At 38.6% G+C, this 13,248-nt stretch overlaps 1 protein-coding gene across 1 annotated transcript; it reads right to left on the bottom strand.

Annotated features, from left to right (window-relative positions):
- Nucleotides 1–1,119: 1,119 nt before the first annotated feature.
- LOC139470412 (fibrinogen-like protein 1) lies at nt 1,120–11,894 on the bottom strand. The gene is made up of 3 exons (XM_071252822.1): nt 11,577–11,894; nt 7,969–8,068; nt 1,120–1,778 (listed from the first exon to the last, which is right to left on the bottom strand). The coding sequence occupies exons 1-3, from the start codon at nt 11,892–11,894 to the stop codon at nt 1,120–1,122; spliced, it is 1,077 nt and encodes a 358-aa protein (XP_071108923.1).
- Nucleotides 11,895–13,248: the final 1,354 nt, after the last annotated feature.

Here is a 13,248-nt window from a genome sequence, read left to right as displayed (position 1 = left end):
CAGACGTGCAGTTGAGATACAGTTAAAAGTAACGTTCAACTAACCTTACTCGACCTCCGACCACACTATGTCCAACTGAGACATGTCGGAATCTAACGACAAAGACCAATTCTTTGGTGAGTCTTTTCGGCGATTGGCGAAGGAGAGGAACGTCTCTGTTCTGGTAGACGCAGTAACGGGGCACTAGACGACCCTCGTGACTCGATTATTTACAGACCGCCGTCATATAGCTGGAATATTGCTGAGTGCGGCGTTAAACAATAAACCAACCAACCAACTGTCGTGAAATTTATGCCTTCTAAGACATTCCTCCAGCAGAGGAAGATACGCTGTGTCGTTCGCCATAAGGGAAAGGCGTACTTACATTCACGTAAGGGGCACCAGACGCCGGACAAAATACCTCAGGGATGTACAGCGGTAATCTAGGTAACGACCTAAAACGGACCGAGCACACTCTATGGATGGTTCCAAAGCAACATGGCAGCGGGACGACCATTGCAGCCAACCCGAGTCTTGCAATAGACACAAAGCGGCTGTCGGAGCCACCGTTGGTATCTGCGCTGTCTGAGATACCAAACGTGTCACATTGTGCGTCACTAAGCTATAACCATCAATTTAAAGGTTGACTTTGTCATAATTTCTAAGGATTTTGGTATGCCTTTTACCTTATAACAATCCTACCAAAATAATCCCGAACATCCTCAATAAAAACTCCAAATATAAGGGGGTGGTATTTGTCTGAAAACAAATGTTTGTTCCTGAAAAAAAGCAAGAAACTAGACGTCCTGATACAAAATAAATTTTGATACCAAAACAGATTGGCTACACTTTCCAAGAAAAGTACGTGATTTAACAATCGTTTCACGGCCTTACAAAACGTGGGGAAATGATCATCTACATTCCCATATTAAAATAAGCAGCAACCAGTGGTCAACCTGGTAGGTTATGAAGTTCACATATAGTCATATATGTATTAACAATATGTGTGGGTCATGGATAGGGTCCATGTACCAAGCAATGGTTGTTGATCTAGGTACATGTTTATGAAGGATCGGATACGTGATTAATACTTGAAAAGAGCCATCACGCAGATGCAGGTCAGTAGACACTCAGAGTGAATTACCAAATTACCTTTATCTCTGTTTTAACAAAAGCTACCTTTTCCAGAACGCCATTGTTGTCTGGCCATTGCGCCATGATCGCTGCAGACACACTGGCATCCAACCTCTTGTGGAGATTTGTATCAGGGCAGTCAGTCCCGTACCACCACCCTGCCTCATCACTTATAGCGCACCCAGAGGGGTCGGGGCGGTCCCACGTGGCGAACCTTTGACCGTTGATGTGCTTGGTTGCTACTCCGTACTCAAAACCATTCCCTGAAGCTTTAGAGAAATGCTCAAAGCTACCCGTGTAGGTGAGCGTGTATCCATTGGCTTCATTGTCAATCTTGAAATTATAGTAGTAGTACTGTCCTGATAATGCACCACTTCCGCGCACATATATATCGAAGGTGGCGATGCCTTGGTTTGAGATGTAGTGTAGAGCATCAAGTCCGAGCCACCTGTTGCATGGTGTGGTCCATCCAGTCTTGTATTCATCCCATGTCTTGTTATAGTCGTTCTGGCAGCTTGATCTCCGTTCTTCCACCACCGTCCAGCCTGCAGACGCAAGAAGACATTCCACCTCGTACTCTGTGGGAGCGTTAAGTGGCTGGATGCTGATGATTCGATAGTTGGACGATTTCCCTCGCATTCCATATTTGTAGGCCTCAGAACAGTCTGAAAAACATTTTTTTTAGCTTGTTGAACTAAACAGATGAACACAGAATAACCATGAATAAACAAATTGAACAAGCGCTGTCTCTTCTGGGATATGTATTTTGGATAATCGTTTGTATCAGGAAATCTGAGTCCTTTGCTTGTGCATAAAACACCTATATGTGTATAGATAGGAGTGTCATTGTACCTCCAAGCACAATGTTAGCGCTGTCGACCACTGATTGGCCTGTTCGGTAACTTAAACTAGGACCATTATTTTGAAGAAAACGTATGTTGGATTGTGGGCCCCCACACAATTGTTTGTAGAGAACTACACTACTGCCTAAAAGTTCATTCCCCTAACACGCGTTGAGAACGCGTGTAACACGCATGTGACACGGTTGGTCAAGGGGTTGCACACGGGGTGAGCACCCGTTGGACACGGGTGTGCAGCGCGTGTGCAATCCGTTGCACACGCGTGTGCGACGCGTGTAACACGGGACCGGGTCCCTGTTGAAGTTGACAAATTTATCAAATGAATAGTGAGATAAAACAAAACAGTGAGATGTGAAATTTGAGTTAATGAGCGGCCATTGAGCTGTGTTCACCAGACCGTAAATACAAGGTCAGCCCGTCTTAATTAGTGTTCGGTTGCTAGACTTTTATGGCATGAACCATTCCACTAGGGTCCAGTCTAGCCATTGTGGCTAGCCGACAGTAGAACAGTAGTGAATTTAGATGTGAGTTTATTGCTAGGGGAACCCCCGTGTTGACACGATTGTCGCGGGTTGGTAAATGTTCGCCATTAATAAAATGATTGTTTGTGGATTGCGAACATATTCATTAGCCCACGCGAGTCATTCCACTTGATTGCAAATATAACGTTTTTCGTTCGCCACAATTATGCTTTAGACAGTACAATTATGATATAGCCGTCACCACTACTAATGTCTCATAATTTCACGTAGGAATATGTCCCATTTCCCCACACCCCACTTTCTGTTTTGTATGTTGAAAGAATAAATAAAAAAAGGTTTTGTGTGGGACACTTTTATACTAATTATAAGAGGATGTTGTAAATGAATATGAACAGCCATGCTGTCTGACTGGTGTGACCATGTAGACAGAGTCTCGTTAGGGTTTGTGATTTTTACATTTGCCCAATGACCATAGTGAGTATTGCTGGGGATACCAAACGTAACAGTTTATTATTAGAGGTTGCGAGTACCTAATCTTCTGCAGTTTGCTGGCAAAGTGGGGATAAACCTCAGTGTCAAAGACGATCAAACTTAGTTCGAATCCTTGTTTATATGTGACATCTCCCAAATGGGGACATTTTCATAAACTTGGCAAGTGATGATGAATATTAATATTAATATTATTAGGTGCTTGACTGACTGAGTAGTTCATGATCAATTAGATATGTTTAAATCAGTCAAGTTTGCAACAATAGATGAATAAGTTGATACATTTGGACCGCAGTTACCGATTAACAACTTAAGACATAGAGACAGGGAGGAGATATATAACCAAACCTATGGTCCTGTTGAGACAGTTGACAGTTAGAACGTTGGATTAAATGACAGTAACTAATTTGAACATTCCCCAGTAATATCATAAAATACATCATAACTCATAACAGTCCGAAAGACAGCTTCCAGCCATATACTAGTATTGAAGGGACAATCGCTTTTGACAGTTGAAAAATAAACTCACCTTAAGGTGCTTGGCAAGTCAAAACTGACCTCCATGAATATGGTTTTTTAGGTTTGACAGTAACTATGCTTGTGGATTTCAGAGACAGACATGATTTGTTAGCTAGATGTTATTACAATAAGCGAAAATGTCTTAAAAGTCCACAGTTTGTTTAATAGTACAAAAAGTGTGTTATAGATCTATCAACGTTTTCTTTTATTGAACATAATATTTGCACTATATTGCTGTAAGCTGTAAATAGTCTAGCCTCCCCAAGTACGTAACATACGTAGTGGGTGATAAAAGAATATTCAATAATATGGAAAAGTTTGAGCCCTAGCGGCGGTATCCTTGTAGTAGTCTCTTGGTCAGCTTCTCATCCTGGGGGTCGGGATTCTGGTAGAGACTCTTGGCAAGGAGGGCGGCGGTATTGGCGACGAAGTGGTTTGAGGTCGGTACGCCACTATTCCTGAAGAAGTGGTACAAGTCTGTGTAGTTTGTGATGTCGTACTCGATGTCCTGTCCCCCCTTCTTGTGCACCATGACGAAAGGGACTCCTTGTTTGGCGTAGAGATGTTCCTTTGGGGTGTTGATCTGGTCAACCTTGAGATCCGGCCGGGCCTTGTAGTAGTTGATCGGAATGCCTGACTGTTCCACTAGTCAATAACGTTCTTTGGTATGACCTCTTTTATCCCTGTTGACGTTATCCTAATGTTCAATTTCAATGCCTCACCAAGCGTAAGAAAGCATTGTACATGTTCTGATAAACCACACCGATGCAATTAAGCAAATGAATATTTGCTGTGGGCAAATATCTATTTTCTATATATATTTGTGGATATGATGCATTCTAGTTAATTGTGGATACACTGGGCAGACAGAATTGTGTTTATTTCCAGGCCATCCTGATCGTCGTTTACTACTATAAGGTGTATGGTTGGAGGCAAGATCAAAGGCGTCGCACAGCATTTATTAGATAACAGACGGGGTCGTCCGTTTCGCTTTGAACAACCACCCCACCCTGTCTGTAGGAGTTATATAATCGGTGCGCAAATAACTGTGTCCACTGCCGGGCTGATGCGGTGTCAGAATCAGCGATGAACATGAATGCTCAAATTACAGACCTGTAGCACTCACAAGTTGCTTAGCCAAAATATTTGAAAAGTGTATATTCAATTCTCTGATAACAGCAAATATAACCTTAGAAATAGATTCAACATACAAACAATCAAATGTAGAACACAGACCTATGCTTAATCATTTCTTCTAGATATGATGAACCTGCGGAACCCTCTTTCCGATGAAGTAACTAATGCTCGCTCATTAAAAGAAATCAAATCCTTAATTATTCGTTCTGATGCAATTATTAATAATTTTGACTTCAAATATTTTCATAGATCATGCCAAATTGTCCACTGTCGCCTTAGGCTCGGCTGCAGTGACTTAAACGCTGATAAGTTTAGACGACATGTATCAGACATACCAGACTGCACTTGTGGATATCACCTTGAAGATGTAATTCTTTTTTTCTATAACTGTCAAAAAATACGATAATATCAGAAACACTGTGTATTTCTACACACATGGGTATGGTCTAAAAATGATATTACATGGCAGTAGTTAAGCAGTTCTACAAACATGAATCTTCTTAAATCAGTTCACGACATCATTGTCAAAAGCAAAAGGTTTGAGTAGCTTAATTTTATGCACGTAGTAAAGGAAAACTGCATTATCTTATTTCACAGACACCACTTGCTTCAGTGTATTGGCTTCGTGTATTTCATTTGTGCATTTTGTATGTTTATGTTCATCACTTTCTTATATATATCCAGCTGTTGTTAAGTTGTTACCTGGAGAAGTATTTACATAAGCAAGTTTGCTTGTTTACCGATCCAGATTTCTTTTGAAATAAAAATACGTTTAAGCCAACACAGCTAACCCTAAAACACATGATTGTAAACTATTCAAAAAGGGGCATTAATCTCTGGCTTCTTCTCGGGTGTCGGACTCAAACTCAAACTCATTTATTCTTAGAATAACATGACATACAATTATCTACAATTTTTATTATGTACAATTTAACAAAAATAATAAAAATAGGATACGTGGATACTAATCCAATTTACCAATTGTATTGTACACATTGTTAAGGAATTTAGATAGGCCTTTTAGATTTCTTACACTGTTAGTGATCATAATTTTCTTAAATGTTTGGAAACTTAAGATATTGCTTGTCTATGAGTTCATATCGCCGTTGGTGAAAAGCTTCACATCGGAATTAATAATGCAATTCATCTCCCACAGCGATAGAATCACAGAGTGGACACTGGCTGTCTTCCCTGGGAATGTTCAGCCATCGACCAATTTCAACTGGTAATCCTTGGTTAGAAAGTTCTGACTTTTAGTATTGGGAGAAATATTGATTTTGAGAGCAGTAGATATTTCTCAAATGAAGGTTGATTCTTCAGGTAATACGACCTTGGGATTTCCGCTTGGGCTTACTAGCTGCCGTGAGTCAGTTTGCTCGTTAACGCAACCGAGCGTGACAAGAGATTCGGCTACCAGTCTGCAAGGACAGCTAAATAAACTTACGCATTTTTGAAAACTGATTGGTTACCCGTGATCTATGAAGATTTCAACAAAGGGCGCATGGTAATTAATTTCTTCAGCCTAAACAAACAGACAAATAACGGCGAAAGCTCATCGGATGTCGTTATTTGGAAATACCCCTGATTGTAACAGTTTCATAATAAAAAAGTATCCCTGAGTGAAAGCATTTGCGGATTTCGGATTGCGTGGATGGTACAATTACTAGTTTTTCGATGCGCGATAGACGTTGTTTTCACAAGTATTTTCTTTTGTAAGCGTGTATATGTTACAGTCAATGTACAAAATATGATTCACTCAGGCAATTTATTAAATATCTAAATATTTCAGTCATTTTACAAATTGACTGAATAATCAATTCGTTTATTTAACCGACTGACTAAAAATGCTAAAGACGATCAAAAGAGCTTAAACACATCACAATATATTAATTATGCGAAGAAAAGAAGCCAAACAATACAGAACTGTACTTGGTGATGATATTAAACATAAACAAATATTTGGAATTCGTTATCATATTAATAAAGTTGGACATGTTTTTCAGTTAATTTGTAAAATAAACTGAATATTTAGGCGTTTAATAAATTTCCTTAGTGAAATCTGTTTACATTTTGAATGTAAACATATACACACGGTAAAATAAGCAATGTTCAGATGAAATATTTACTTTGTGTTGCAAGTCAAAATAGTGTACACGAAGATCGCAAAATTACCAAGCAAGTGACTTATCAAAACTGCATCACCATTACCGATGCTCCCCACAAATATACCTTCATTTCCAAAACTGTATTTCATTTTTGTTGATCAATGTGACCATACGTCCTTCTACTATCAATAAAAATGCGCTTACGAATGGCGAGCACAGGTCGCGAACAAGTCTAGATTTCTGCTATATCATCCGGGTACTCACTGGGAAATACAGTAATGCACAGGTAACAATTACTCCCGCGGAATTGCTTTAGATCAGTGCTCCTTTGTACGTTGAAATACTATATATTTTGAATGCCAAAATGATGTATCAAGGATCAAGTAGAAGATACATTGACCGTAGCGCTGGGAGTTTATTCAACAGACCCGTGCTGTATTTTATTATTTATTTTAGATGACGCAGTCAAAGCTCACTTCTCCTGGCGGACATTATCGAACGGCCAGCTAAAACACAACCCCGCGCTTACGTCTACAGGTCTCTTCCTGTAGTACGGTAATTAGTATTCTCTCCCTCAAGTGTATCCTCAATGATATAACCCACCCTCATTAATTACATGCTGCTCTTTTCCAGCCTCACGGCTATGGAGCTGAGATAAGGAGTCCAAGTCATCATAAAGTAATTAGGGTCCAATAAAAACAATGCGCCGCCAAACCTCATACATATTATCACTGAAAGTCGTATTACAGACGGTTAATGTCAAATCACAATAAAAGCATTTCAATTGCAATAACATGTTCCAGGACCATGTATTCTCTTAACACCATCGGATTTAGAAACAATGGTCGTATAAAACAAGACAGATCTATTTAATCACAACAGTATTCATGTTATTCCCACAAAATCACATAAAGAAAGGAGACATTAGTAAATACATGTGTATTATCATTTTTCGTCAGGATAACAAAATTTTCTCTCCTTGTTACCACCTCCAGGTTCAGCTTAACACGGGTCCTCCTTTGGTCAAAAAGTTTGTTCCCCTTCTAATGAGTGTGCCACGCGTTGCACACGAGTGGCGGACGGGGTGCACACCCGTGTGCAACGCGTTGCACACGGGTATCACATGCGTGGCCAACCCGATGCACACTGGTTGCGTAACGCGTTGCCCATGCGTGTAAGGGGAATTAACTTCTAGGCAGTAGTGTATTCTGACACAGGACATCAGTGTTGAGGTTTGTTGAGGATTGTGTTAATGCAACTGACCTCTGTATCGTCTCTCACAGTAGGGTCCCGTAAAGTCATCATAACAGTCACACTTAGACAGGGCATCATTGAAAGTTCCCCCGTGTTGACACACATTCACCTGAAACAAAATCAATAATTGATGTCAAAGATGCTACAAGAAATCCGGAATGACAAACATATGTGACCTGCGAGATTTTAGAATATCAGATATTGAATCGGGTGGTCAGGCTCGCTGACTGCTTACCTGTCATCATACCCCGATAGCCTGGGCGCTTGTTACAGTGATACATTTGGAATATGTCTGAATGTATCAACAACACAAAGCAGGAACAAATAAAGAAATAAAAGATTTGATGTATATCGGCTTTAACGATTTGATGACTGGAGAAGCTATTGTACAATGCCGACCAGGGGGATGTCTTTCTGGAGACCCTAACTGCCATTTGACAATTTGGAAATAATAAAAATCTTTATTGAACCAATTCCAAATGTAGCTAAACAGCCAGCAAATCTACAAAATGTTTAGAACATTAATCTCACCACACACATACAGTGTGTCATTGTCCAGTTATGTACACTTCTTCTCATGTACACATGTTCTGATGCTACCTGTATACACCGACATCACTACACTACAAAGAGTAAACTACCTGTATACACCGACATCATTACACTACAAAGGGTAAGCTACCTGTATACACCGACATCACTACACTACAAAGAGTAAACTACCTGTATACACCGACACCACTACACTACAAAGAGTAAGCTACCTGTATACACCGACATCACTACACTACAAAGAGTAAACTACCTGTATACACCGACATCACTACACTACAAAGGGTAAGCTACCTGTATACACCGACATCACTACACTACAAAGAGTAAACTACCTGTATACACCGACACCACTACACTACAAAGAGTAACCTACCTGTATACACTGACATCACTACACTACAAAGAGTAAGCTACCTGTATACACCGACATCACTACACTACAAAGAGTAAACTACCTGTATACACCGACATCACTACACTAAAAGAGTAAGCTACCTGTATACACCGACATCACTACACTACAAAGAGTAAACATCCGTGCCACTGAATCAATTTTTACAATTTCTCCCATAACAGGGCTTTATCTTCAATCGCCAGAAGTGGTTTATTCGCAGTGGGTTTTTTTTTCACCCGATCTGATTGGCTGGCTGAGAGTGGAGGGTTGTGTCATCGCGTTTTGATTGGCTGGCTAAAAATAATTGAAGGCACTTTTTTCTGATCGGGGATACCCGAGGTCGTCTAGTACAGTAAATCCCCAGATGTCAAAACATTACAATAGTGACGATGTTTCCATCTTCGAAAGTTGGTGACCGAGAGAAAATTTGTGGGGGAAGAAGGGGTGTGATATGTGGAGATATATCAGAGAATATCGGCTTCCCAATTTACGAGATTCAGTTGCAGAATGGGAAGACGGTAACCGAGGCGAGATACCGTATCAATATATCGGGACCAGGTGAGCAACTCTGGTACATTATTTTTTCAAGGCTTATAACAAAGCTAATGTAACAATTAATTAATTCATGTAAAAATACCGTGAAATCGTGAAACAAACCATATTGTTTTTGGTACTGTTTAAAAAAATAACTATCAACCACATAAGAAATGACACGTTATAACGAAGTGTTGATCTGGAACCGATCGATCGAAAACATATCTCATAGTTATAATATAATAATCGAGACTTAAATTTCATATTTTAAGAAAATAATCACTCAAATAATTTTGATCTAAAGCAATATTCAATTTTAATGCCGGACGGACCGTACATCTCACGACCAAGATGTTTTGCAGCTACAGCATATAATTAATGTATTAACATTAATACATTTTGGCCTTTAATTATTTGGTGTTTTTTAAACATGAAGACTTCAATTATTTAAACATACTATCTCAGGACAATTAAGAAACTCATTATGAAAAAACAAACATTACCACGTTTAAACTTGAATGTATTAAGTCATACCTAAATCTATGTAAACTCAAGAAAGTAATATATGTATTTATATTTTTTCTTAACTATTTTGATTTCTTATAGGGAGCATACAAAATGATGAAGATAAAGATGGTGGGCACCAATCAACCTTATTATGGATTTTTTCAAAATCAATATTTCTTTTCAACAATGATGTACATTTATGCATCTTAAAATATATTTTGTATTTTAGATAGGATGAAATAATCTCAGAATTAATTTCATATTATTAGTTTTAGGTAGAAACTCAATATCACAGTTAATTATTTTCAGAATTAACTGACAATACAGAGTATTAAGACATGTAGAATTATGTTTGTCTCAAGAATATTTTTTTAACCAAAGATTTATTATTTACCATGTTTACTGAAAAAACACTTCTTTAATAATGCAATTGTTATATTTTCAGCGCAGATAAAGAGCCCAAATATGCATAGCTAGTTTAATTTTAATGCTACTTATTTAGCATTTCTTGGGATGATAAACTGGACATATGACAAAATAAGAAATGTATTTTTATTTATTATTCTCCCATTACAAGGTTTACAGTGGTTTATTTTTTTCACATAATCTAATTGGCTGTCTGGGAGTGGAAAGATGTGTCGCCATTTTATTCAGAGACCTTGAATTATTCTAATGTGTACATTTTTAGAATATGGTAAGTAAAGAAAAACTCAAATTTATGGGTGATGAAGACATGACCGACAAGAGGTCCTCTTATAACATTTAACCATAAACCTCATTTCTTAACATTAGCAATGTCTAATTTTAATTTTAATACTTTTTACCCCCAAGAAAATCATATATGAGCAGGTCACTAAAATACATATTTGTTATGAGTCTTGTTTTCATGAAGATAAAAAGAAGAAAATGTTAATTATAAATTACCTATTATCAGCAAGTCTTAACTTCAAATCTGATAAGATAACAAAAGAAAAAAGTTTGGAGGTAACCGTTGCAGTAAAATAACATTGTAACATTACAAGGGTACTAAATGTGTCGTGTTTACATGAATTATGAAGGCACGGGCGAAACACGCCTTCACTTCACCTAATTACATTTAGCTCTGGTATCTTCGTCATATCTGCACTATCATCTCCCGTGATCTCAATTTACCTTCAACCATCTTTCTACTTTACCTTCATCTGTGTTCTCACTTTATCTTCACCTATGTCTTTATCAGTTTTCACTTTCATCAATGTTCTTACTTTTACATCTGTGTTCTCACTTTACCCTCCCCTGAATTCTCACTTTACCCTCCTCTGTATTCTCAATTCACTTTCACCTGTATTGTTAATTTACCTTCACCTGTATTCTTTATTTCCCTTCACCTGTATTCTTACTTTACCCTCACATGTATTCTACCTTTACCTGCACCTGTGTTCTCATTTCACCCTTTCATGTGCTAATTTGTATGCATCTACTTAAAGGCCACACATTGATAATGCTTGACTACTGAAGTTATTACTGAATAAACATTTTCCAGCAGGGATCAGTTAAATGTCAATTACAAATCGTCATATCACGTCAAGACATTTCTCTAGCCAATCTGAAGAGAAGAGTTGGGGGAAGAACACAGAAAGCTACTCACCGGCTCCAGAAAAACACACCCAGCGGCCGCCTGCAGATCGGAACACGACCTGTTTGATGTCTCAGGTAGTCTGTTACATACCTGTCCACTCTGGGGATCATCACAGATGTTGACAGACATGCAGCTGGAATCTCCAAGACAGTTTGCCAAACATTGACCCTGAGATGCCACAATATCAGAGGCGACAGGAGTCACCGGAAGCATGGAACCTTCAGAACAACCGGACATTGTTGTGAAAAGTTGACCTCGAAACTCACTCCAAACCGAATAGTCCACGATGAGCAGTAAAGTGGTGACAAAAAATAGTTCAGAACACATTATTAACCTTTTGCACTAGATATTCTAACTTATGAATTCTTCTGACGTTTCCTCTTTCTGACAAAAATGTCATTGCATTAATATGTGTTCCCAACGCACGGTACGTTGAGTGATATTTTCAGTCTCTTTGAGAATAATAAATGCCGTCCCAAACGCAAGTAATGCTCCAATCAGGAAGCTAAACGGTAATTCCAACCAATAAGCGTGTACAGTTATAGATCTGTCTCACCAGTCTCACTGTTGGCAGTAAGAGCTAGGTGCTTTGTCGAATAAACGTGAATTCGCTCAGTTTTCATAAATCAGGCTGCGAAATGGTTTTCAGTTTGCCTTTATCATTTATCTACATAATGTTTGTTTTCATGAGCGATACCAGTCTGCTGGTTACTCTGATATATTACAGACATCTGAACATTACTTGAATCGATTTGTGAACGTTTGTCTGTTGCTAAGAGACATTCTGCCTCGTATGTATAAAGAAACACATCATCAAGGAAACGAATACAATTGGTGCCCATTTAGATCCTCCTTCTTGCATAAGTGTCATACCCCAAATTCCACATGTGTTTTATCAGTTAACTACAGATGACATTTGATTGCATTTTTTACAAACTGTTATAACTGTAGCTATGTCTATGGCCACCACGCATCATGATAAATGCCCCATGAATCAAGGAATTAAGGTTTCCCTAAGGGTTGTCCATGGGATGATGGTGTTCAAAGTTTCAAATCCAATGTTTTGTCATTACTGAAGTTTTTTTCTGAAATAAAAAAAATAGAAGCAGATACTTTGAACGTTTGAGAATCTACGTGGTATCCGCTTATCACCGGTATGTTCTGTAAATATCAAGAGGGTTTGCCCTTGGTTGTGTAAAGGATTCGGATAATCTTTGCGAAAGGGATTTGGTGGTCCATTTGCTAGACCTTGCAATATACTGATGTCTCTATATGTACAGATGTTATGGAGCTTTGAACTCTAGTACAAACGTCTTCAGATTTTAGCCATCCAAAATGTGATCGTACTGGTGCGTGGTTTCGGCACATGTCGTCCTCAGTTAACATGCTGGTAGTGTTTGGTATGCAACTTATACCCAGTACTTTGATCAAACAATTAACGTAGTGATGCTTACACATAAAAGTGGTGTTATTTGGGGCCTTGATCAGTGGGAACACTTCCAACATTTTATGTAGAGCAGCCAGACTTTGAGTGACAGATGCCTGAGGCAGAATGAATTTATTCTAAATCTGTTTCCTCGCTTTTTTTGTGCTTTCTGCCAATGACATAAAACTTAAACGCCAGAGTATAATCAGTCTCGATATCCTGCTGAAATAGCTACAATTGGGCGTAACGTTCAAA

This window comes from Haliotis cracherodii, unplaced genomic scaffold, assembly GCF_022045235.1.
Source record: "Haliotis cracherodii isolate W230 unplaced genomic scaffold, xgHalCrac1.p SCAF_20, whole genome shotgun sequence".
NCBI classification, from domain to species: domain Eukaryota; kingdom Metazoa; phylum Mollusca; class Gastropoda; order Lepetellida; family Haliotidae; genus Haliotis; species Haliotis cracherodii.
Note: the sequence above shows the minus strand (reverse complement) of the source record. Positions and strands in the feature narration are given on the sequence as shown.